General features: G+C 41.0%; 1 protein-coding gene across 1 annotated transcript in view; it reads right to left on the bottom strand.

Moving 5' to 3' along the window:
* Positions 1–25,385, bottom strand: part of CACNA1C (calcium voltage-gated channel subunit alpha1 C) — a 1,008,001-nt gene that overhangs the window by 31,821 nt on the left and 950,795 nt on the right. Inside the window, 6 exon segments of the mRNA XM_078156118.1 lie at positions 12,455–12,557; positions 13,875–13,971; positions 15,712–15,839; positions 16,951–17,116; positions 21,119–21,210; positions 24,011–24,076. Coding sequence (XP_078012244.1) covers positions 12,455–12,557; positions 13,875–13,971; positions 15,712–15,839; positions 16,951–17,116; positions 21,119–21,210; positions 24,011–24,076 — 652 coding nt within the window.

Here is a 25,385-nt window from a genome sequence, read left to right as displayed (position 1 = left end):
AAATGTGAAATATCTCATAAGAAAAACAACTGACTTAAAAAATAGGTCAAGGAAAGATAATTTAAGGATCATTGGACTACCTGAAAGCCATGAACTAGACATCATATTTCAAGAAATCTTAAAAAGAAAACTGTCCAAATCTCTTAGAACCTGAGGACAAAGGATAAAGTGAAAGAATCCAATAAAACTCCTAGGAAATGTTATCGCCAAAATTCAGAGCTTTCATATCAAAGAGAAAATACTACAAGTAGCCAGAAAGAGATAATTCAAGTACCATATACCCATAATCAGGATCGTATAAAATTTAGCAGCCATGACTATAAAGGAATGGAGGCCATATAATATGCCAGAAGGGAAGGAATCTAGGATAGAAACCAAGAATAACCCACCCAGCAAAACTAAGTATAATCCCATAAGGAAAAAATGGACATTTAACAAAAGGGAGGACTTTTAAGCATTCCTGATGAAAAGACCAGAGCTAAGTAGAAAATCTGACATTCAAACACAGGCCTCAAGAAAAGCAACTATGAATGGGACATCATCAGGGACTACACAAGGCCACACTGTTTACAATATACAGAAGCAAATGAGCATAGATTTGTATGAACTGATGCAAAGTGAAGGGAGTAGAACCAGGAGAATAATTTATAGAGTAATAACAATATAAAATACTTGGGAGTCAATATGCCAAGTTGCACATAACAACTATATGAATACAATTATCAAATGCTCTTCACACAAATAAAGACAGATTTAAATAATTGGAGAAATATTAATTGTTCATGGGTAGGCCAAATCAACATAATAAAAATGGAAATACTACCTAAATTAATTTACTTATTCAATGCCATACCAATCAAATTACTAAAGAATTACTTTATAGATCTAGAAAAAATAATGAAATTTCATCTGGAGAAATAAAATGTCAAGAACATCAAGGGAATCAATGAAAAAAAAAATGGGAAGGAGCGGGCCTAGCAATACCATATCCAAAACTATAGTGTAAAGATGTAATTATCAAGCAATTTAGTTCTGGACGAGAAACAGAAAGGTTGATCAGTAGAACGGATTAGGTACACAATCTACAGAAGTAAATGAATATGGTAACCTAGTGTTTGATAAACTTAAAGATCCTATGTCCTAGGACAAGAACTTACTATCTGACAAAAACTGCTGGAAAAACTGGAAAGTATTCTGGCAGAAACTCTGTATAGACCAACATCTCACAATGTATGCCAAGATAAGCTCAGATGGGCATGTGATTTAGCCATAAAAGGTGATATTATAAACAAATTAATGGAGCATGGAATACATTTCCTATCAGATCTATGGATAAGGAAGTGTTTATGACCAAACAACAGATAGAGAGATTCACAGGAGGTAAAATGGATAATTTTAATTACACAAATTAAAAAGTTTTTGTAAAAACAAAATTAAAAAATTAGAAAATTAACTAAAATTAGAAAAAAAGTAGAAACATAGGGAAAAAAATCTTTGCAGTAAGTTTCTCTGATAAAGGTCTCATTTCTAAAATAGAGAACTGAGTCGAATTTACAAGAATAGGAGCCATTCTCCAATTGATAAAAGGTCAAAGGATTATGAACAGATAGCTTTCAAAGGGGAAAAATACCCAATGCTATCAATAGCCACATGAAGAGGTACTCTAAATGACTAATAATTAGAGAAATGAAAATTAAAATAACTCTGCGGCACCACTTCTCATCCATCAGATTTGCTAAGGTGACAAAAAAGAAAAGGACAAGTACTGGAGGGGGTTTGGGAAAACAGGTACGCTGGTTGATTGTCTGTTGTCCTTCATTCTCAAAGAGGATCAAAATGACATTACTAGGCTAGAGTCGAGCTACAGTGTGTCCGACCATGGTTGATCAGACCGATATGATTGGAGTGCTCTACCATAGGGTCGAGCACAAACAGTCCATGTGAACATTTGGGGTAGATATTTTAATTTGTGCATCTCACATTTCTTTTGAGCTACTTCTGCTATGCTCATAGAGCACAGCACCTTCTCTGATGAGGACATGCCGTGCTGGGCGGTCCTGTGACAGCGTCTCCCATGTCACACAATCAATTCCAAAGTTATTAAGAGAGACCTTGAAACTGTCCTTGTATCACTTTTTTCTGACCACAATGTAAGCACTTGCCCTGTGTGTTCTCCATCGAATAGCCTTTTTGACAAGTGTATTTTTTGGTATTCAAACAACCTGGCCAGCTCATCAGAACTGTATTCTCTGCAGTAGCTCGAATGCTTGGCAGTTTAGTTTGAGAAAGGACCTTAGTGTCCAGTATCTTATCCTGCCAAGTGATGTTCAGAATCTTCCTAAGACAATTCAAATGGGAGTGATTCAGTTTCTTGGCATGGTGCTGGTATAGTATCCAGGTTTCATAGGCATACAACAATGAGGCCAGCACAATGGGTGTGTAGATCTGCAGTTTGGTAGTAAGTCTAATACCTGTTCTCTCCCATACTTTGCTTTGGAATTTCCCAAACACAGAGAGCTCTGGCAATGTGTGTGTTAACCTCATTATCAATGTATACATCCCTGGAAAGTATACTTCCAAGGTAAGTGAACTTATCCATGCCATTTAAAACTTCATTTGTTGTAACCGATGGATCACATATGGATGGTGTGGTGCTGGTTGATGGAGCACCTGTGTTTTCTTGGTATTAATTAGCTAAGTTAGCCAAATATTAATTTAGCCAAAATTAGTATAAATAGCAGACAATCAATCCATACTTTGCTGCATCTCAGTTTCAGAGACTGCATTGAGTGCACAATTATCTGCAAACAAAAAAATCATGCACCAACACTCCCTCCACTTTAGTCTTGGCCTGTAGCCTTTTCAAGTTGAAGAATTTACCATCAGTATGGTAGATGACCTTGATGTTTCACTGAAGGCATTGGACAATATGGCTGAAAACATCATGCTAAAAAGCATGGGAGCAAGCATGTAACCTTATTTTACTCTACTGGTGGCTGAGGAAGTGTGAGATCATTGTCAGTTATTCAGAACCTGGGTAAGCATGCTGTCATGAAATTGATGTACAATATTGATGAACTTCTCCAGGCAATCAGATTTTGACATAATTTGATATAATTTTCCATAAGCCCTTATGACTGAAAGTACAAAGGCCTTGGTCAGATCTACAAACGTTGTACACAGACCTCTGTTCTGCTCCTGGCATTTCTCCTGAAGTTGTTGGGCAGCAAACACCATATCAACTGTTATCAGCACTTTCTGAAGCCACACTGGCTCTCAGGTAGATGATCATCTTCCATTTGAAGGATCAACCTTCAGATGGACTCTGGCAAGAATCTTGCCAGCAATGACTAAGAGAGAGACCCCCCTGTGATTGTTATCACAAGACAATCTATTTCTTTTACCTTTATAGAGATGGACAATTGAGGCATCCTTGAACTCTTGGAGGATAACCTCCATGGAGATAATCTTTAAAATTTCAGTCAACTTTTGTATGAGCAATGGACCTCCACTCTGTAAATCTCAGCTGGAATAGAGTCAGCACCAGGTGCTTTGCTGCATGAAAGAAGCCTAATGACATTCAAAAACTCTTCTTCAGTTGGAACTTTGGCTAGGGAGGGATTGACTTCAACCTGAGGTAAATGGTCAACGGTCTCAGCATTGATTGATGCTGGTCTGTTGAGAACAGCATGGAAGTGTTCAGCCCATCTCTCTAGGATCATATCGTTATCACTAATGAATGTGGCTCCATCAGTACTGAGTAGTTGAGATGCACCATATGACTTTGGCCCATAAATAGACTTCAGGGCATTATAAAAATGCTTTGGATTGTTACTATCAGCATAAAACTGAATTTCATCTGCCTTCTTATTGAGCCAAGAATCTGCATCTCTCTAAGCTTTATTTGTAGCTTTTTTCTTTCTTTCTTTTTTATGAGGCAATCAGGTCACTTGACTTGCCCAGGGTCACACAGCTAGTAAGTATCACATGTCTGAGGCTGGATTTGAATGCAGGTCCTCCTGATTCCAAGGCCAGAGCTTTACTTTTGATGGAATTAATTGCTGCCTTCTTAGAGATGGATAAATTATCCTGTTGGTAAACCCTGTGGAATTCTTGTTTTTCATTTAGCAGCTTCTGAATTTCCCCATCATTTTCATCAAACCAGTTTTGATGTTTGCGAGTGTTCTGACCCAGATGAGTAAATGCAGTGCCGTACCACAAATCTCTGAAAGCTGCCCATTCCTTTTCTGCTCCACTGTTGCCAACTGTGTGTTCGCTCAACTTTCCCTCCAAGTTGGCAATAAACTGTTTCTGCTCAGAGAAGTGCTCTAATCTGTTGACACTAATTCTTCTGGTAGTCACTGTGCCTTGAGAATGCCATTTTTGTTGAATGAGAATATTCTTGGAGGGGATAAGTCTATGATCAGTCCTCTTACATTCTGTCTGTCTCTACTCCTTACAATCACATAGTCTATTAAATACCAATGTTTGCTGCAAGGGGTGCATCCATGAAGTTTTATTGCATTTAAGTAAATGGAAGACAGTGTTGGTGATGAGAAGGTCACAAGATGCATAAGTCTTCAGTAATACGTGACCATTGCTGTTGCTGTTTCCAACTTCATTCCTCCCAAGGACTCCCTGCCATGTCTGTTGGTCTGTGCCTACTCTAGCATTAAAGAGACCTAGAATTATAAGCTTGTCTTCTTTTGGCACATTGATGATAAGGGTCTCCAGATCTTCACAAAATTTTTCTTTGACATCATCAGGATTCAGGGGCAGCTAGGTGATGCAGTGGATAGAGCACTGGCCCTGGAGTCGGTAGGACCCAAGTTCAAATCTGGCCTCAGACACATAATACTTCCTAGCTGTGTGACTCTGGGCAAGTCATTTAACCCCAACTGCTTCACTTAAAAAAAAAAAAAGAACACCACCATCATCAGGATTCATCATGGTGGGAGCATAGGCACTAATGATGGTGGTATGGCATTTTCCTGTGAGTAGCAATCACATTTTCACAAGCCTGTTGTTTTGGTAGGCATACAAGCTTGTTGACTAGATTAGTTTTGATTGTAAAACCTACACCAGCTTCACAGCACTTGCCTTCACTGTAGCTACTCCAGAAAAACATGTATCTAACTCTGACTTTAGTAAGCAGGCCTTCATTTGCCAGCCTTGTTACACTCGGGGCTGCTATTTGGATGATACCTGTTGAATTCTCTTGCAACAAGAGCAGTTCATCTTTCAGGTCTACTGGATTTTGTGCTGTCTATAAGTGTGCGCACATTCTGCGTATTGATGGTGAGTGGAATCATCATTGTAGAAGTTTTTGTACATTTTTTTGTGTGTGTGTTTTGACCACAGGGTGGGATCCTTGCTGGCCACAGTAATCAGGCCATGGTTGGGCAAGAAGACAATTTTGAGGGCACCTTTTCTAGCCCCTTTCTCATACCAAGAGGTGAGCAGTGTGAACCTTAAAAGGCTGCTCAGAGGGGCAGTTAGGTGGTGCAGTGGATAGAGCATCGGCCCTGAAATCAGGAGGACCCGAGTTCACATCTGGCCTCAGACCAAACACCTCACACTAGCTGTGTGACCCTAGGCAAGTCACTTAACCCCAATTGCCAAAAAAAAAAAAGGCTGCTCAGATACCCAGGGGCTGCCGAATCCCACTGCTGCTTCCACTGAGAAGATGACCCTATGGCCTGGGCTGCCTCTGTGCAGGGTTGTGACCACGGCTCCCAGTGTATCTACACCTGCTGCTTTGTCATTTGCCTGTCACTACAGGACTTTGAGATAGGTAAAAATGGTAGAATGGTATAGGTTATGTCTTTTGTGTAAATTGGATTTAAGTGAGGCAGAATTGCATGAAGTGGTCGGCCTCACTCTCTCTTCCAGAGTCATTACAGTCCAGTGGCAGGATGGAGTCAAGATGACTGGTGATGGCTTGAGATGCAGTGGATGACCTTGGCATCTTTTATGTCTAACCAAGCTCTAAGTGCTCCACAGCACCTGCTTCAGCTGCCTTCACGACCATTGGAACAAATTGTTCTCATGCACCCATTTCACCAGGGGAAGTCTCCACATGCTTGGAATAGACACCTCCCTCACTCACTGATGGGTTTGAGACCACTCAGTTACCCTCAACATGGTTTAGCCCGTCTGTCAAAATGGTTTACCAGGGTATGGCCAATGTACATGCTACAGCTTCTTGGAGCCACAGGTGAGAGTTAAGTAGATCAGGTGGACATCAAAGGTGGAAAGCAGCCCTAAAAAGGGCTCAGCAGCCCTCACACCAGAGGTACTAGTCTTCCCTGAACATATCCTACATTATCCTTTGCCACAGAATCCCTTGTCTCCCTGTCCTATTGTTGATCACTCCTTGTCAAATTCCAACCCTAGATTGTTCCTACCATGCTACTTCCTCAATCTTATTCATGAAGTGTTGAAGAAAGTTGGAAGAAATTACAAAATGTTCTGATTGGTCCCACTATGAATTTATGTTATCTAATCTTAACTGGGCCCTCACTGTAGCAAGGTAAACATTTTATTCCTCCCTAATTGATTTATTATCCAAATCTCCATAGCAGCTCATCCAAACTATCTCATATTTCCTTAACTCTACCAAAGCATCCTCTCCCCCCAACACTCTTAGCTAAGGACCTCACCTCATAGTTCACTGAAAAAAATTAAGGTTATTTATTCAAAGCTCTCACTTCTTCCCTCTTCATTTCATGGCATTCAAATATATTCAGACTATACCAATGGCCCAGAAGACTCTAGTCCCAATATCCTTTTTATTCTGGTATCAGATGAAGAGGTGGACATTCTCCTTTCTAAGGTCAAACTCTTGGTATGTACCTTCTGGTATATACCCTTCCCATTGCTGCCCAACTTCTTTCTTAAATTTCTCCTACTCTGTCTCTTGCCTTTAGTATCTCCCTACCTACTGGCTCCTTCCTGCCTGCCTATAATATGTCCATTTCTTCTTGATCCTTAAAAAAACCTCACTTGATGTGACCATCCCTATTGGCTATCATTCTTTATCCATTCTCTCCTCTATGGCTAAATTCCTTGAGAAAGTCAATGCCTCTACTTTCTCTCCTTTCCCTTTCTTCTAAACCCTCTACACTCTGGCTACCAATCTCATCGTTCAACTGAATCTACTTTGTCCAAACTTACCAAGGATCTTTAATTACCAAAAAGATCTAATGATCTTTTTTAAAAAATCCTAATCCTTCTTGACCTTTATACAGCATTTGACATGGTTGATAACCATGTCTTGGATACTCTCTTCTTCCTAGGTTTTCTTGACACTGCTCTTTCCTGGTTCTATCTGTTTGACCTCTCCTTAGTCTTCTTTGCTGGATCTTCATTCATGTTATTCCCAATAATGGTAGACATCACCCAAAGCTCCGTTTTGGGGTCTCTTTTCTTTTCCAGGCTATACTATTTCATTGGGTGATCTCATCAGCTCCCAAAGCTTCAATTGTCAACTTCTATGCAGATGATTCCCAGATCTATATATGCTTCCTTAGTCTCTTTCCTAAGCCACAATCTGACATCTCCATGCCCTCTGGACAGCTCAAACATCCTGTAGATACCTTAAACTCAACATAACCAAAACAAGAATTTATCTTCACTCCCAGACCCTCCCTTTCCCCCAACTTCTGCATTATTACCGAGGACATCACCATTCTCCCAGTTACTCAGGTTCCTAATCTTGGTGTCAGCCTTGACTCCTCACTCTCATTCACTTCACATATACACTTTATTGCCTACTCTTGTCCTCTTTGCTTTCAAATCATAACCCTAGTTTAGGTGTTTATCTCCTTTCACTTGGACCATTGAAATGGCCTTCTAACTGGTTTCTCTGACTCAAGTCACTCCTCACTCACTCTCCTCACTCCAATTAGCTGCCAAAGTGATTTTTCTAAAGCGTAGGTTTGACTCTGTTACTCACTGAGCTTCAGTGGCTCCATATTACTTCTGGGACCAAATAGAAACTCCTTTAGTTGCCATTTAGAGTTCTTTACAATTCACTCCCTTTCTACCTTTCCAATCTTCATTAACCTCCACACACTCTACAATACAGCTACTTGCAGTTCCTTGAACATGACATTCCTCCCATTCTCCATGTTTTTGTACGGGTTGTACCCCAAGCCTGGAATGGTGTGTTTTCTCAGTTTTTCTGGCTTCCTTTAAGTTTCAGCTCAAAATTCATCTTCTGCTGTAGGATTTTCCTGGTCCCACCAGCTGTCAGGATGACTTTTCCTTTTAGATTGCTTTCATTCAACTTTGAATATATTTTGTATGTGCCTATTTACATGTTGTTTCCTCCATTAGAATATATGATTCTTCATACTATTTGCTCTCTCTGTCTTTTTTTTTTGTTTCTTCTTTCTTGTGGTTCCTCCCATTGGTTCTAATTCTTCTTTACAACATAACTAATGTGAAAATTTGGGGAGGGGAGAGAGGAGGAAGGGGGAAAATTTAGACCTCAAAATCTTATGGAAGTGAATGTTGAAAACTAAAAATAAACCAATTAATAAAAAAAAAAGAATGTATGCTTCTTGAAAGCAGGGACTGTTTTTAAAAAAAATTGTTTATTTTGGTTTGGCTGTTCTTAGCGTGGCATCTGATGTAGTAAGCTCTTAATAAATCCTTTTTGACTGACTCCCTGGATAAAGACACAGATGGCTTATTTATTGATTTCATAGCTGGAAGGGATGGGTAACACATTGGATGATAAAGTCAGGATCCAAAAAGATCTTGACAGCATAGAGAATTTGGATTAATCTAGTAAAATGAAATTCAGAAAGGATAAATGCAAAGTCTTATGCTTAGGTTAAAAAAATTGACTTCACAAACATAAGATATAGTATTGTGGGGAGGCGTGCTTTAGAAAGAAGTTTTTCTGAAAAAGACATAGAGAAATTAGTGCAAACTCAATAACAATGTCATAGAATAGCCAAAAAAAATTGATGTGATCTTGGTTTGCATGAAGAAACTTAACTCCCAGGAATAAGGAGGTGATAGTCCCATTGTGCCAGAATCAGACCACATATGGAACACCAAATCTGGGCACCACATTTAGGGTGGATGTAAATAAAATGGAAGACTTCGAGGGGAGAGCAGTCATGATGGTGAGGGACTCTGAGTTCATGCCATATGAGAATATCAGGAAAGATCTAGAGATGTTTAGCCTGGAGGAAAGAAGACTCAGGGGGATAGATTAGCTGATTAGATCTGTTCTCTTTGGCCTCAGGGGGCAGAACTAGGAACCATAAAGAGGCAAATTTAGGCTTGGTATAAGGAACAATTTCTTAGCAATGAGAGCTATTCAGATTGGAATGGGCTGCCTTGGAAAGAGGTCTTCAGCCAAAGACTGGCAGACCACTTGTTGAATAGTGTATAAAAGAAATTCTTTTTTCGGATGTGGGTTGTACTAGATGGTCTCTGAATTTTATTCCAACTTTGAAATCTGATTCTGTGGCCAGGTCAGAGACAATGGGTCTGTGATGGTTCTTGGAAAACATCTGGAAGAATAAATTCATAAGGCTCTTTACCTTTTCCGCCAGAGTCCCAGGACAATGGTTTAACAGAGAAGTGAGGAACTAAGGATTTGCCATGATTACTGAGACCTGAATACCATCACCTTTGGTGATCAGCAGCTCCCCTTCCTACTCTTGATTTCCTGCCAGTTGTCAGAGATGGCTGTAGTCACTGAATTGGAGTCTTGGGGCACATACAACCTGGTTCAGATATGAAGTGGTGAAGAATGGAAGATGGTTTTTCTGAACCTAGTATGGTCTATATCAGCTTTATATCATATAGATTAAGATTATTAATGGTCAATGTGGTTCTTCAGAGTTTCGTGAATTTGCTGTTTCAAGATCTCCTGTACTAAAAGTTGGGGTTTTATTTCTATTATATCTTATTTTATTCTTGGGATCCAACTGGTCCACACTGTCTTCCACGACAGTATCCATTTGAGAGGCTAAAGCTCCATAGCACAAAACAGGCAAGCATGCCATATGGATCCCCATAAAGTACACGTACTATGGTGGGAGACCTTTATCTGCCGCAGTTTCTTGTATTAGCATGGTTTAACACTGTTAACCAGGGGTCTGTGCTTTCCTCCCTCATCTAACTTTCCAGCAGATGCCCAGAGTAGAAGGCACATTCAGTTACCAACCCCCCCCAAAAAAACCCCACAACCCAAAACCTTTGTTCATTTCTGTTCCTGTCTTGAGGCAACTAGTTCATCGTAGTGGTTGATGCGGCCAACATTGCTATCTTCTCATGGACCACACTGCCCTTCTCTATGCCCCAGCCCTGTAGAAACTTCTTTTGAAAGCTGGCTGATGTCAGCCTGGGAAAAGGAACTACTTGCAAAGTCACATCTGAAGCATGGATGGACCAGTGCAAAAGGGCAGGGTATCTGATCATTGGCCACTATAACTACACAAACTTAGAGCCCCTTTAGAATACCTAGTGAGTCCATAAGTATCCTATCCACTGGACATGAGATTTCAGTATGTTTAACCTTGCTATAAACTCTCCCTCATTCCAATCAGGTAGATGTCCTTTCATTAAAACCTAAATCTGAACATCTGATGGATACATCACCTCAGCAGAGACGCTTGCAGCTTCTCTGAGGTTTTGGCACTGGTTTCTTGGTGCTGAGTCAAATTTACAAGCATAACGGCCATTCTTTAATTGACAAAGGATATGAAGGATACAAGTTTTCAGAGGAAAAAAATCAAAGATATCAATAGCCATATAAAATGCTCTAAATTACTAATAATTAGAGAAATGAAAATTAAAATAAATCTGAGGCACTACTTTATACCCATCAGATTCATTAAGATGACAAAAAAAGAAAATGACAAATACTGGAGCCGGTATAGGAAAATAGATATACTAATGCAATGTTGATGGAGATGTGAATTAGTCCAACCATTCTGGAAAGCAATTTGGAACTGTGGCCCCAAAGCACTAATTCATCTTTTCTGACTGGTTTGGTCTTCCTACACACCATACTTCTGGAATGTCCTTGTTTTGGGCCTGCTTTCTATTTCTGTCTGTTTCTCTCAGCTTTTCGTTCACTCTTTCTGACTTTCACTGACATCTCTGGCTCATCTAGCAGCTTTCAGCTATCTTTATCCAGCCCCTCTTCAACCACTTAATCCTGACATATTTTAATTAGGCTCCAATACTTGGAGGGGGTGGGTCTCAATATCATCTAAGTTCCTTTCCAGCTCTTTAAAAACCAGAGGAAGCTTTATTGACATGCATCACATGATGCTAAGAAGAGGAAAGGACCTTAGAGGTCGTCTGTCCAACCACTTCATTTTAAAGATAAGGAAACTGAGGTTCAGAGGGGCTAAGAAATTGCCCATGGTCACAGAGCCAGTTAGTGCCAGGACAGAACTAGAACTCAGGTCTCCTGGCTCCCAGTCTACTCCTTTTTCTCCAGATCACACAGTGGCTCTGTCATCAGTGGCTGGATAAGCTGTGCTGTAACTAGTCAGACTACAGACACTTGAAGGGACTAGATCTCTCTCGCTTTTTTATAGGCAATTGGGGTTAAGTGACTTGCCCAGGGTCACATAGCTAGTAAATGTCAAGTGTTTAGTCTGAGGCTGGATTTGAACTCAGGTCCTCCTGACTTCAGGGCCGGTGCTCTATCCACTGCACCACCTAGCTGCCCCGATCTCTTATTTTCTTAAACACACTTTGGTATCTGGCACATAGCAAGTGATCATCAAATGCTTATTGCTGACAATGACAGCATGTTATAGTTCCTCCCAAGTCATTTACTTTGACTTCCCTGACTATTCCTTTCTATAGAAGGGCCTTTTGTTTTCTGAGATAATTAGCAGGTGCACGTGCTTGTGGGATGAGGTCAATACACCTCCACTTATACCTGTTTTGGAACTGCTTTGGGCCACACACCATCTCCCAGGCCCTCTCCTGTAGTGTACTAGAAACACTTCTGGTCCAGAGCCTGAGAGTAACAGGGCTATGGTATCCATGTGGTGGGGATGGGGGTGGGATGAGTTTTCCAACCATCAGAAAAGTATAAATCTATAATCTGGATGTTGAATTCATCCTGTCCCTAAGATACATTTGTTGCTCAACCAGGAGACGGGCTAAATCTTTTAGGATGTACTCAACTAACTTGAGTGCAGTGGGTGAGGGAAGATGTATATTCCTTTACACTCTAGAATAAGCAAGGTATTCAAGCTACATTTTACAAATGCATCTGTTCAGGGTAAGAAAACCCTATGAAACTATGATTATATGATTTAGAAGTAACTTGGATAAAAATGCACAACAGACTCAGTACAATTTCTTTGATTTATACCTATGGATTATGCCTAAGGAATCAGGCTATTTCTGTGTTTCTCTCCCATTTCCTATGGGATGGGGGCCCACTGGGAGACTGCCTTACCTTCTGTTTTGATCCTCAAGGCTGTCCTGACCAGAGCAAACAATGTAGCATTGAACATAACAGTCCCATCACTGTTCAGAGGCATGTTCATGGAGACCAGACGCTGCAGGGAAAGGGAAAGACTGAAGCCTTTGGTCTTATTTTCTTCCCCCTGCCCTTCAAGAGTTATTTCTGAGGTTCTTTCCCTGTTGCCAGATCCACCATACCTGATATTGCCCATCTATTGAACTGTCTGAAATAAACAGTTCTCAAAAGACTCACTGAGCTATTATGACAGGACAAGTATAGGGCCCCACAGTTCTGGAGCATTATGGAGCTTAGTGAGTTCATTTAGACTTTTGTAAGCTCCTCAGATGAAGAGGGTATGTCCTTTTCCATCGTTATATCTCCAGGACACATCATGGTATCTGGCATATAGTGAGTACCTAATAAATTTTGTAGGACCAGATAGAATTAAATTAGTATGCAGATGTAGTCTTTTGTATCCACTCAACTCAATATTATTCAAGAGTATATAGTCTCTGTATTATATTATGTCTCCTCTGTCCTTCCATAGTCCTCTTCCCATTGGCCATTACTCAGCTAATGAGAAACTCATGAGTTAATGAGAACCTTAATTAAGAGTAGGAATAGGAAAAGGGAGAGGAAAGGAAACTCAAATGAGTCTTTCTAGCTTCTCTATGGACTGTACCATTGGTCATGGTGCTGCCACTGTTTATAGCCCCCATCTAAGCAGGGGATGTAGGGACTGGAAACCAAAAACCTGAGAAGAAACTCAATACTGTTCTTAAGTCTATGTAGGTTTAAAGAACAGAAGTGATATTCATAGGGATGGAATGAAACAGCTTAAGCTTTTGTGAAGGCATGAAGATGGACTAAATGACCTTTGCCTGCTTCTTTTGGCTTGAGGATTATATGGCTATGGTTGGACAGTTAACATCCTCAGTTAGGAGGCAGAAGAAAGAACCAAATTAGGAGATACTAACAGACCATATATCCCCAGAAGCCATCAAAAAGAGCTAAGGCATCCTATTTCAGGAAGCACATCTGGACTCTCAAATGAAGTCTTTGGGACTCTCATCAGGGTATGTCCCTCTCTTTGGTCTCAAGTTGGCCATCTGGGTAAAATGAGTGCAACGTGAGATTTTATCCTCATTCTATCTTTCTATTTTCCCATTATAGATCTTAAGAGTTGGAAGGGACACCAGAGGATCATTTCGGCCAATCCCCCTGTTTTGGCATATATGAAATCACATAATTAAGACCTATCAAGATTCAATTGTTTGCCAAAGGCTACACATCTGGTAAACATCTTGTCTCCCACCTTTTCTCTCTTCTCACATTCTCCAATTGTATCTTCCTTTTTACACCTACAGATGTGGGCATTCTTCCTCCCTATCCTTACCCCAGTCATACTTACTTTGCATGCTACTCGATGAGGGCACAGCTTTCCAAACCCTAGTGGGGGTTGGATCCTTCGGAGTAAGGTCACTACATCCAGGTGTTTGATACGGCCCCTGGAAGATGAAGAGAAGGGAATGGTCAGGAGGGCACAGTCCCCACCTCCACTCACTCCTCCCTCAACCCCCAACCTTTCAGAAGCTTCATCACATGGTAGCCTAGGCCTCCAGGGGAAAGTGCTATAGAGTTGCCTCTCAGCTGGCCAAGGTTTTTTTCACAATCAAAGACTAGCATGTGATACTCTACTGTCAATGGTTGCATGCTAAAGATTCAAATACAATTTGACCATCACTCCAATGTTTTAAAGTAAAGGGGTTTTAACAGTGTAACTCAAATTCTTATTGATTCAATCAAGTGATCTACAAGTATTTACTGAATGCCTACTGTGTGTGATTTATTGTCCATGACTGAAGTATTTTTGGACTGGTGGATGATGTAATGTAAAGCACACTGGAGGTAGAGTCAAAAATCCTGGGGTCAAGTTTTGTCTCTGATACTTACTAACTGTGTGACCATGGGCATGTCATTTAACCTCTCTGTCTGTCTTGGTTGATCCCCATCAACAAAATTGGAATAATGACACTCAGATGACTTAGGCACTATAGGGTTGTGAGGAAAGTGCTTTCTGAATCATACTTCATTATTTCAAGGGTCTGCAATTTTGTCAGTGGGAACTCTCCCCTGTTGTGCATCGCGATCCCTGGCTTACTTGAGGGTCCTTGAGAGTTATTGCGACTAAAAAATTCATCCCCCTATGGCCAAGATAGAGATAAAGCACTCTGAATTTTGCTAAGCTGGTGTGGAAAGAATGCTTAATTATATAGTTCATAAAAATTATTATACTGTTTAAATCCAACTTTATGTGATTAGAGGTTGCTTGTACCCAGAATGTTGCCTGACCTCAGCAACTCTCTAGGAATGCTAGAGATAGCCATAAGGAATTTTGGGTCCTAGATCCACCCAAAGCATTGTTGATTGGGACATCCACATGGAGGACTTGTTTTTGATCCACCCAAGTTTGTGTTCTGGGTTCCTTTGATGTGATTTGTGTGTGACTCATGTGTGATACATTTGTCAGATGATTTATGTGTGACTTTGTCGAATCTGATATAATGTAAACCTTTCAGAACTTGGAAGAGGGAGCCACCCCTTTCCCACTCTCTCTCTCCATCAAGTGACCTAATCAATTTCTTTCTAAAACTATTTCAGGTTCATGAACAACACTGGTCTTCAGACAAGAAACCTATAGGCTGTTCCCAGGTCTGTATTCAAAGCCTTTCCAATTTGGAAGACCTTCCAGAGGTGATGCTCTATTGGCATTGCTTTCAAGAGCCCCAGATCACCTTAATTTATTGGTGAGGTATCAGGGGAGGACTTTTTGTGTAGGTTATAAATCATAAAGTGATATGTAAATGTGAACTTTATTAATTATTATAGTCCTGAGATTTTCTTAACATGACTAGTCTTAGCTTCTTTCTTTGTTTCTTTTCTTGTTTCTTTCTTTGCTTTTCTTCCTTCCTCTCTCTCTCTTTTTTCTTTCTTCCTTCTTTCCTTCTCTCCCTCCCTCCCTCCCTTCTTTCCCATCTCATCATCCTCTCCCCCTCCTCCTCCTCCTCCTCCCTCTCCCTTCTTCTCCTGCAACTGAACACTGAAGCCTGAGTTGAAAGCCTCCCATCCCAAGGTAATTTTCCCCTAGCCAATACTTGTACCACACTCTCTGCAACTTCAGTATGGCCCTGTCTGTTACTGTAAATACTAGTGGACATACGTCACAAACTGTCTTTCTGTGCACTTACTTGGCTTCGGGGTCATATTCTGCCCAGATCCTTTTGAACTCATCCAAGTGATGGGGACCTAGGATGGACCAGTCTCTTGTCAGGTAGTCGAAGTTGTCCATGATGACGGCTACAAAGAGGTTGATGATCTGCAGAAGGTACAAGGAGAGGGCGGTCAGTGACCCCACCTGTTCACTCCTGCCATGGTTATGCCAAGGACATAGTTCTCTGTTACAAGGCAAGGGATGGGAGAGCATAAACATGCAGTCCTGCTGTCTGGGCCCCTGAAGTGCTTCTTTTCCTTTTAGCAGAGTTTATCAGTTGATCTTTCTTGGTGGCAGAAGTAAAGATTTCAAAAAACTATCTGGTATCAGGAAACAATTGTTCAAAACCTTGACCCCTGCAATTTGAATGTTGGTGGAAATATTAGTCTTGCAAGGAAGCCATGTAGCAGGCTATAAAGTCAAACTACTAGCCAGTGTTCAGAGGCTACGGGGAATTCTCTCCAATAAGTAAGCAAAGTACAAAAAAGTAGTTTTATAAAGGTCAGCAGGTAAATGCTCCACTGTTTTTGTGGGTCCCAGAATCTTGGAAGAGATCATAGATAGCATCTAGTTCAATCCCTGTCTGAAGCTTCTAGTCCAACATCCTCTGTAAGGAGTCTTTCTGCCTCTGCCTAAATATTTCACGTTGGAGAACTTACTACCTAATGAGTCAGCTTATTTCTAGTAAACTTAGAGTCATGAGACCCGAATTCAAATCCCAGCTCTAGCATTTCCTACTTATATCATCTAGAGCAGGCCATTTAACCTCTCTAGGCCTCAGTTTCCTCATCTGTAAAATGATGGGGTTGGATTAAATAATTTCTAAGGGCCTTTTTAGTTTAGATCCATTTTTCTGATTGTCAGAAATTGCTCCTCTATACTCAATCAAAATCTGTCCACTTGTAATTCTTGCTCACATGGGTGATGCCACCAACAGTCAAGAAGGAAAATGTGTACCATTTGGGTAGCTTGAGCTTCTGGCCATGGGCATAACTCTGAATTTCTTACTGTCTTTGGACAAGCTTGTTCTGGCTTTGTCTTCCTAAGCCAGGTCCCTCTGTGGCCGGGATCTCCCTGACCAGGGCTCCTCTGAGGCCTAGCCACCCTGAGGGCTTGGGTAACTCTAGAGCAAAATGTTCACTTCCTTAGCCTTGGCCAGATTGGGGCAGAGGTGGGGTGAGGGTCCGGAGAAGGTTTACTTTCGGAATTAGCTTACCAGGAAGGCACAGAGCATGTAGAAACTGATAAAATAGAAGACAGCAAAGCTGCTGCCACAGAGTGTCTCTGGTTCAGTACTATTACTTGGCTCAGACTCAGGGGCACACTTCTTTCCTGGCAGACAGGCTAGCATGATATCTTGCCATGCCTCCCCTGTAGCACACCTATGTGGGGAGAAGAGAGATAAGGCAGAATCAAAACTGGGACTAGAACACGGCAGTGGCATTGCCAATAACACTATCAGCTGTACTTTGTGATATGGGAGCTGGTCAGGTTCAGGAGGAAGAGATATACATTTTTTTTAATGAGAAAGAGTAATGCCTGTAATTAAGAAATTCAGCTGGAATTATATAAACAAGCAAATCAAACAATGAATGATTACTACTAAAAGTCCCAGAGCCAAAGGAAAAAAAAAAGCTATTATATTATGTCATCATTATATTCACAAGTCACAATAATTATAGTATTATCAATAGGTTCAACTTTGAAATTTGTGAAATATGAACTTTCTATGTACTTCAATTTGAGGGACATTCAAAAGATACTCTCAACCATTGGCCTAATATACTGCTTTAAATTACATCATTAGATACTCGTTCCTTTAGTTCTAGGCATGGTCTCTCCAATGCAAATACTCCTGAGGGTAGATAACATTAAAATTCGTCTTAGTAAGAATCAGTTTAGTAATCATAATTATGAATGTGATATATAAATGTAATGGAATACTATTATGGTATAAGAAATGATGAACAGGGGGGCAGCTAGGTGGCGCAGTGGATAGAGCACTGGCCCTGGATTCAGGAGGACCTGAGTTCAAATCTGCCCTGAGACACATAACACTTACTAGCTGTGTGGCCCTGGGCAAGTCACTTAACCCCCATTGCCCAACCCAAAAAAAAAAAGAAATGATGAACAGGCAGACTTCAGGCAGACTTCAGATAAACCTGGAAAGACTTGTATGGTTTGATGCTGAGTGAAGTAAGCAGAACCAGGAGAACATTGTACACAGTAACAGCCACATTGAGTGATGACTGACTTTGATAGACTTAACCCCTCTCAGCAATACAAGGATCTAAGACATCTCCAAAACCCTCATGATGGATCCACATCCAGAGAAAGAACTATGGAGTTTGAATGCAGATCAAAGCATACTATTTGCTATTTTTTTTTCTTCTGTTGTGTTTTGTTTCCTCTTTCTGGTGGTTCTTCCTATTAGTTCTTTTTTGTTTTGGCTAGGCAATGGGGTTAAGTGACTTGCCCAGGGTCACACAGCTAGTAAGTGTCAAGTATTTGGTCTGAGGTTAGAATTTGAACTCAAGTCCTCCTGAATCCAGGGACGGTGCTCTATCCACGGTGCCACCTAGCTGCCCCCTATTAGTTCTAATTCTTCCTTACAACATGACTAATGTGAAAATATGTTTAATAGGAATGCATATGTATAGCCTATATTAGATTGTGTGCCGTCTTGGGGAAAGAGGTAGGGAGTGAAGGGGAGAAAAATTTAAAACTCAAAAGCTTACAGAAGTGATTGTTGATAAATTAAAATAAATTAATAATAAAAAAAGAATGAGTTTATTGAATTTTGTGTCTTGGAGGAGACTTGATGAGTTGTTGAATCACTAAGTGAATGTTGAGTCATTGAGTACTAGAGAGTTCTGACGTAAGGAATATATGGTGAGAAAAATGGAGGACTGTAGTAGGAGACTAAAGACTGAGTGGAGGTGGATGGGTATGAAAGGAGCAAAAAGACTCTTACTGTTTAAAAAAAATAAAGCAGAAACAAATACCTAGGTTTTAGATCTAAAAGCATCATCATGACTGGTTCTGTAAAGGGAGGCACATCGTGAATTTTGCTTGAGAGCTAATGTTGAGTAGGGGGAGCTGACAATAAGACTCAGGATCCCAGTTCTTGATTGGATAAAGGCTGGAGCTTATTGGAAGAGGGTTTTAGTCTCATTTATTGCCCTTTACCGACACCTAGAGTTTAAGAGAGATGCTGCTGCTCAGAAATATCTGTCCAAGGGAAGGAGGTTTTTACAGTTGCATTGCCCAATACGAAGAGATGAAGAGATCTAGAATCCTGATAAGTTTGCAAGGTTTGTTTGCCTTGTCCAGAAGGTCTCCCTGAGCTCTTTTTTTGTGAGCTTTGTTTCCTACAACCTGATTAGATGATGTAGCATCCTGGTCAGTGAATAGCTCTGTCTGAACTTGTATTGCCCACAGAGAGCCAGCCTGAGGAGCCTGGGGGGTTCTCTGGCTTAAAGGGAACTGCTAGATAAATTAAGAATGAAACACTATTCTGATACCCTTTTAATAATCAGTGTAACTTAAAAGAGTTTGTGAATGTTTTGTTGGTTGGAGAATAAAAGAAATGAGGATTTGCCCAGCTGGAATGGTAAGGACCAATAAACAAGCAGCTAGCACAGACATAGCTTCATGTGGTACCCATGTTCCAGAATGGACTGATGACATCCGAGTCTGGAGTCTAGGGTTGTGTTACCCTGAGCAGATGGGTTTTCCTCACTCATATTCTCCCTGCCAGTGTGTGTGTGTGTGTGTGTGTGTGTGTGTGTGTGTGTGTGTATCTCCTTTTCCCTATAGATACTGTGCCTTGCTAGGAAAGTATGACTCAGATTTATGTGTAAATTATAACCATGATTCCTACATTTAATAGATAAGTAGCTCTGGTGTTATCATTTCTTTTGCCTCATTGCTAAGCAAATAGGTTTATTATCTAAATGTATCATCAAGACTGATTATGTAAACAGAAGCACATTGGTGGTTTAGCTTGAGAGCTAGTGTTGAGTAGGGGAAGTGTGTTCCCTCACAATAGCGTTATCCTAGGACACTGAGACAGTCTGAGTGAACAATGTGATGGTGGTCTTTTTAAGAACCTAAGATCTGCCATTGAGCAATCTGTCATTGAGTGAATGAGAAAGCCTAGAGGATGAAGAGGTATCTACGTACCCTGTGTGAGAGTTATGAGACACTACAGAATAGGTGGCATTACAACTAGGGTTCATGTTTTGCATGGCATGAATGTCAATAAGAATACAAGGGCATAAAGTAAGACCAGAGCAGGAATAATGGGCAAGCAGAACAGGAATATGAGAAGGGAGTGAAAGTTGAAGTGAAGATGGAAGACTGAAAGAGAAATGGATGGACAGGAGGTTATGATTGGAGAGAGGAGTTTCAGAGTTCAAGATCATAGCTTGATGTTGAGGTTTTAGATGTGACAATCTCTGTGAGTTTCTGAGTTGGAATGTGGATATAAGTAGCCCATTTTTGGCCACATACATGGGGGAGTGACTTGAGAGATGCTGGACTCAGGTGCTTGCCATGCTGGTTGGAGTGTTCTTCCCCCCACCCCCTTAAAAAACAAATAAACAAACAAACCGAGAGTGCTGCAAATTTTTGAGGTTCTTCCTCTGACCTTAGGTTTTAAAGGAGCTTAGAGGAGGAAGCTAGAAGGGAGAAGCAGGAACCAGAAAAGCAAGAAGCAAGACTCTATCACAAGAAAGCAGAGAGCCATGGAAGGCTAAGGTGGCGCTATAATGAGTGACTGCAGTAATACCTGATCCAGGAAGGAAAGGATGACCCAAGCATGAGATATGTCCTGGGTGAAATATGATTGATCCTGTACCAGGAAGACAGCTCTTACCTCACTTCTTCCCTCTCTCCAGGAAGAGGCATAAATGTATTATGAATTATCCACTCCAAACTTTCTGCTTCCCCCTGAGCTTATGAAGCATTAGCATTTGTTCTTAATACACATGTTTACTTCTAAGCCTTTAAATGTGATTAAACTGTTGGTCAATATAAACCCAAACTGTCTTTTGTATTTTTACTCAAGACTTACTGTATGTGAGGGAGGGGGAATTCCCTGATTTAGAGATTTTGGTTCAGTTATGGTGGGGAGAGGGGCTGAACCTGGGGTTTGGAGCTACATATTTAATACAGATGAATTTAATGGATTTTTAAAATAAGTGCCCCAGAAAGGGATTTGCTAGGGAAGCTCCAGCCACAGGAATGGATGAGGGAATGAATTCACTCATGTATGAAGATCATTCTTCTGGTGGGATGTGATTCACATCTGAACCTGCCTTATTCTCTAATGCCATCTGGTGGTTTTAAAATATTTATAGCTGCATTCCTGAGTTACCCACCTGAAGAGTAGCAGCACAGCTTGAGGGAAGGTCTGAAAGTTGTTGTTCCGATTGATTTCCGTGGTATCATTCAGGGCGATTTTGCCAAACACCTAGCAGAGGAAGAAGGAGTCTGTGACAAGGTTGGTTAGGCCCCCAGTTTCCATCTACAATCCAGAGATGTTACTTGGCTTATCAAAAGTGATCTTAGAGTGAGATGATTTTCACACTGACAGGCTAGACAAATTCCCCGTGATACCTAGGCTACCAAGCAACATTCCTGGGGATAACAAGCCACAACTACTCTCTCTCACCTATCCCCAATTTCCCCCAACTAATTATTTTCCCCTACCCTGCCATCTAAGTGCCTAATTGATCTCTGAAGGATCTTGACTTGGCTTCTGTGCCTAAGATGTTCTGCTGTTAGGCAGCATCAGAATCAGACCTATGACTAGCAATTCTATGCTTGGGACAAACACCACCAAAAAATCTATTATTTTCCTATTTTAATTATTCTTGCTAACTAAATGCTAAGCTCAGCTATTTCAACCTGCTTCAGGACTACAAGTACTACTGCCCCTACAGAATGTCAGCCCCTTGAGGGCAGGGACTGTGAATTTTGTCTTTGTATCCCCAGCACTTAGTAGTACAAAGGCTTGTACATAGTATACACTTAATGTTCGTTGACTCCAACCATTGTCAGTGCTTTTAAAATTCTGTATCTTGGGACAAAGCCCTGGTTGGCCTGCCCATAGGTCTGGTCAGAATGACTGGCCCTCAGGTCTCCTGCCTAACAAATGTCTTTCAATTTTAGTTCTTGAAACATGGAATTACCTGAAATTTGGAAAATGTGGAAAAGGTTTAATAGGGACCCAAGGTTTGGGCAAGTTTGACTTATCTTTTAGTGATTCACTTTTGAGTTTTCTAGCTGTACTTAACATTTCATTTTTATATTCTACGTTTTAACTTAGTGGTTTGCACATAGTAAGCATTTGTTTGTTGAATTGATTCAAATCCCTGAAACAGCCAGCATTTATGGGGTCCATGAAGGCTGTGAGAAGGAATTATTTTCTTCTTTGAGCATCTCTGAGATTAGAGACCAGAGGAATCTGTTGGATCTACTCACAGCATGCTATAAGTCAGTACTCTGGGCTGGGCCTAGCTTGCTCCTTCAATTTTCCTTTAGGAAACAGGCCCCTAAGCTCTACAAGCCTAGTTCAGATAACAACCCTTTTTTGTGCAAAACAAAACCCACCCAACTTTGTCCAAGTCGAAGCTTTGGTGTGTGGAGGAAAAGGCCACCCCAATGACTTGAAGGGTCGTTGTTGGGTCTTTAAGTTGCTGCTGTAATTTTTTTTTTTTTTGCCATTTGACTACCACAGAGATCCCTTTCTTCATGTTGGGAGAGGGTTGTCCAGCTTCTTTTAATTTGATAAGGTTATAAAGGTCACACTGTGGCTGCAGAATCAGGGAATGTTTCCACACATCCGAAAAGAAATCATTATCTTCCCCTTTAAATCCACCACTACCAAGTGGCCTTTAAGGCCACTGCTGTCTTTCTAGTTACCCAGGTTTACAACCTAAAAGACATTTTTATCTCTTCTCTATATCCAATCCATTGCCTATTTTATTTATTACTATCACAATACCTCTTGCATCTGTTTGTTCTCCATTCACATAATCACTATTTTTTTGGGGGGGTTAGGCAATGGGGTTAAGTGACTTGCCCAGGGTCACACAGCTAGTGTTATGTGTCTGAGGCTAGATTTGAACTCAGGTCCTCCTGAATCCAGCGCCAGTGCTGTATCCACTGCATCACCTAGCTGCTCCCACATAATCACTGTTTTTGTTCAGGCCTTCTTTCTCTTCCTCTCTCTCTTGGGCAACTTAGCCTTTCTGTTTCTGGTCTTCTCTCTTCTATCTGTTCTCTTATAGAGCTGCCAAAATAATCTTCCTAAAGCACAGGTTTGACTATGTCCATTCCCTGCTCAAAAAGTTTTGGTGGGGTCCTATTTCCTCCAGCATAAAATACGAATCACTTGGCCTGCCATTAAAAGCCTTCCACAATTTGGCTTATTTTACATTATGGCCTCTCGCATGCTCTGTGTTCCAGCCAAGCTGAAATACTAGTCATTCTCCAAGTTTCTATCACTTTTGTGTACTTACATTGTCACCCCCCTATTCATGGAATACATTGCTCCATCTCCTTCATTTCTTAGAAGTCTTAGTTTCCTTCAAGGGTCAGGTCAGGTTCTAAAAATTTTTCTTATCTCTTCCTAACCCCAAACTATTTATTAGCGTGCTATTCCTTTTCAACTTACGTTGTGTTTCTTTATCTTTTAATGAGTCGTATCTTTCACATCTTGAAGTAGAATATAAGCCCCTCCAGGATATCTCTGTTGGTTCTCACAGTGCCATCCACAGATCAGGCACTTAGTAAATGTTGAAATGAATTTCAGGCATTGATTAGCAAAAGGATATATGCCCTTTTAACACATCCTTGGGGATGCAGCCCCCCCCAAAAGGGTCTATCACAGAATTTGGCAATAATTCTCACTGATAATAGCAGAAAAAAGTTTTGGAATCACAAGAAAATTGCCTAAGAGATCTCATCGTATCTAAGGTTTGTTTGCACATAATACATACTTACTAAACATTTGTGGAATTTATTTGTGTCTATTTGGTCATCCACCCATGTTGAAAACAGTGATTAGATCTGGCATGGAGAATTCTATTTTGCACTCCAAGGAGAAAAAAATTGGAGAGGGGAAGAGAGAGAGGAGGAGGAAGAATAGAGAGGCAGGAGAGGTAGAGAGGGAATGAAATGAAGAGAGAAAGAAGGAAAGGGAAGGAGAGAGGGGTCTGTGTGTGGGGAGCAACCAGAGGCATGTGAATTCTTGATGTATCTCCTACCTGCATTCCAATGACAGCATAGATGAAGAACAGCATCACTATCAGAAGAGCCACATAGGGTAGAGCCTGGAAGAAAATGAATAAGACTGCTGTACTGAAGCCTTTCATGAGAAAACTGGCCCACTGCATACTGCCCCACTCCCAGGAAGGTGCATTCTGCACAGACAGCCAATGCTGGATACAAGATGTGGTACAAGATTCCGCCCATGAGACCAAGGATCTGGTGGACCTCCTGACCTAGCCCTATGGTACAAGGTACCACCTATCATAACAATGACTTGGTGGACCTCTAGGGAGGGAAGCCAAAAAGGTAGATCTCAGCAGGGTGAGCTAGATAGTATCGTTGGACTAGATAGTATCTGGAGTCTTTTTTAATTCTGAGAACTCTAAGAGATGAGCTAGTGGAATTCTAAACCCCAGCTTGTTTTTAATCACTTGCTGGGCAGTCTGTGACTGGATCTCTGCAGGCCTCAGTCCCTTCTCTGGAAGACAGAGAACAAGTAATGTGCCTTGTGCTGGAGAAAAGCCAGCACAAAACACAACACAAAACAAAAACACTTTCTCTGAAAGTGTTAGCTATCCGTTCTCACAACCACTAGATGTCACTGCAGATCCACACTGAGTAAGCTCCAGGCTCAATCTCCAAGTCCCGCCCCTCCCCCTTTACCTGGAGGAAGTACCTTCTCAACTGACCCCAGGTTGGGTTTTGTCCCCTTCCACTAACTCTACCCAGAGATGCTGGGTCTTTAGGTCCCACAGCTCAGGATTGAGCCCAGAGGCCACACTCAGCCTTTAGCCTTCGTTCTAGCTGGCTTAGGAATATAAGACCTCTGTGACTTTCGTGAAATGTATTTAATTTCTCTGGACATCATAGGGCCATAGACTGGCAGCTATAAGAGACCACGGAGATCATTTAACAATTATGTTGAGTGGATAACATTCAATGATTACACTATTTTAGGTATTGAAACTAGCAGCAGCTAGAAAAAATGGAAACATACTCTTCCTCTGGTCCCAAGCCTTGACACCTGAGAGACGCTTGTTTCTCACTCCCAGCACAGGGACTGTCTGATGGTGGTGAAAGGATACTGCTTTACCAGACCTGGAGGCTAGAGCCTGGAGCCTGGAGTAGCTAATAGTAAGGGGTAAAGCTAGCCAGAAGCAGCTAGCACCCATCAGGTCTTTGATATTTGTATCTGATGATGATTTTAAGATTTTATATTATGTATATTTGTTAGAAGGATGTTGTTTTGACTATGCATATTTGTTATTAGGTTAAAACAAATGATTAACAATTGAAAAAACCTAAAGAATTTTTAAAAATCAGGTTTAGAATTTAGACAACTTTGGTCCAGTGCTGGTTTATGTCTCTTAG

Source organism: Phascolarctos cinereus, unplaced genomic scaffold (assembly GCF_003287225.1).
Source record: "Phascolarctos cinereus isolate Bilbo 61053 unplaced genomic scaffold, phaCin_HiC Scaffold_1;HRSCAF=81, whole genome shotgun sequence".
Lineage (NCBI taxonomy): Eukaryota > Metazoa > Chordata > Mammalia > Diprotodontia > Phascolarctidae > Phascolarctos > Phascolarctos cinereus.
The sequence above is the reverse complement of the archived record's forward strand: the minus strand, read 5'-3'. Positions and strand labels throughout refer to the sequence as shown.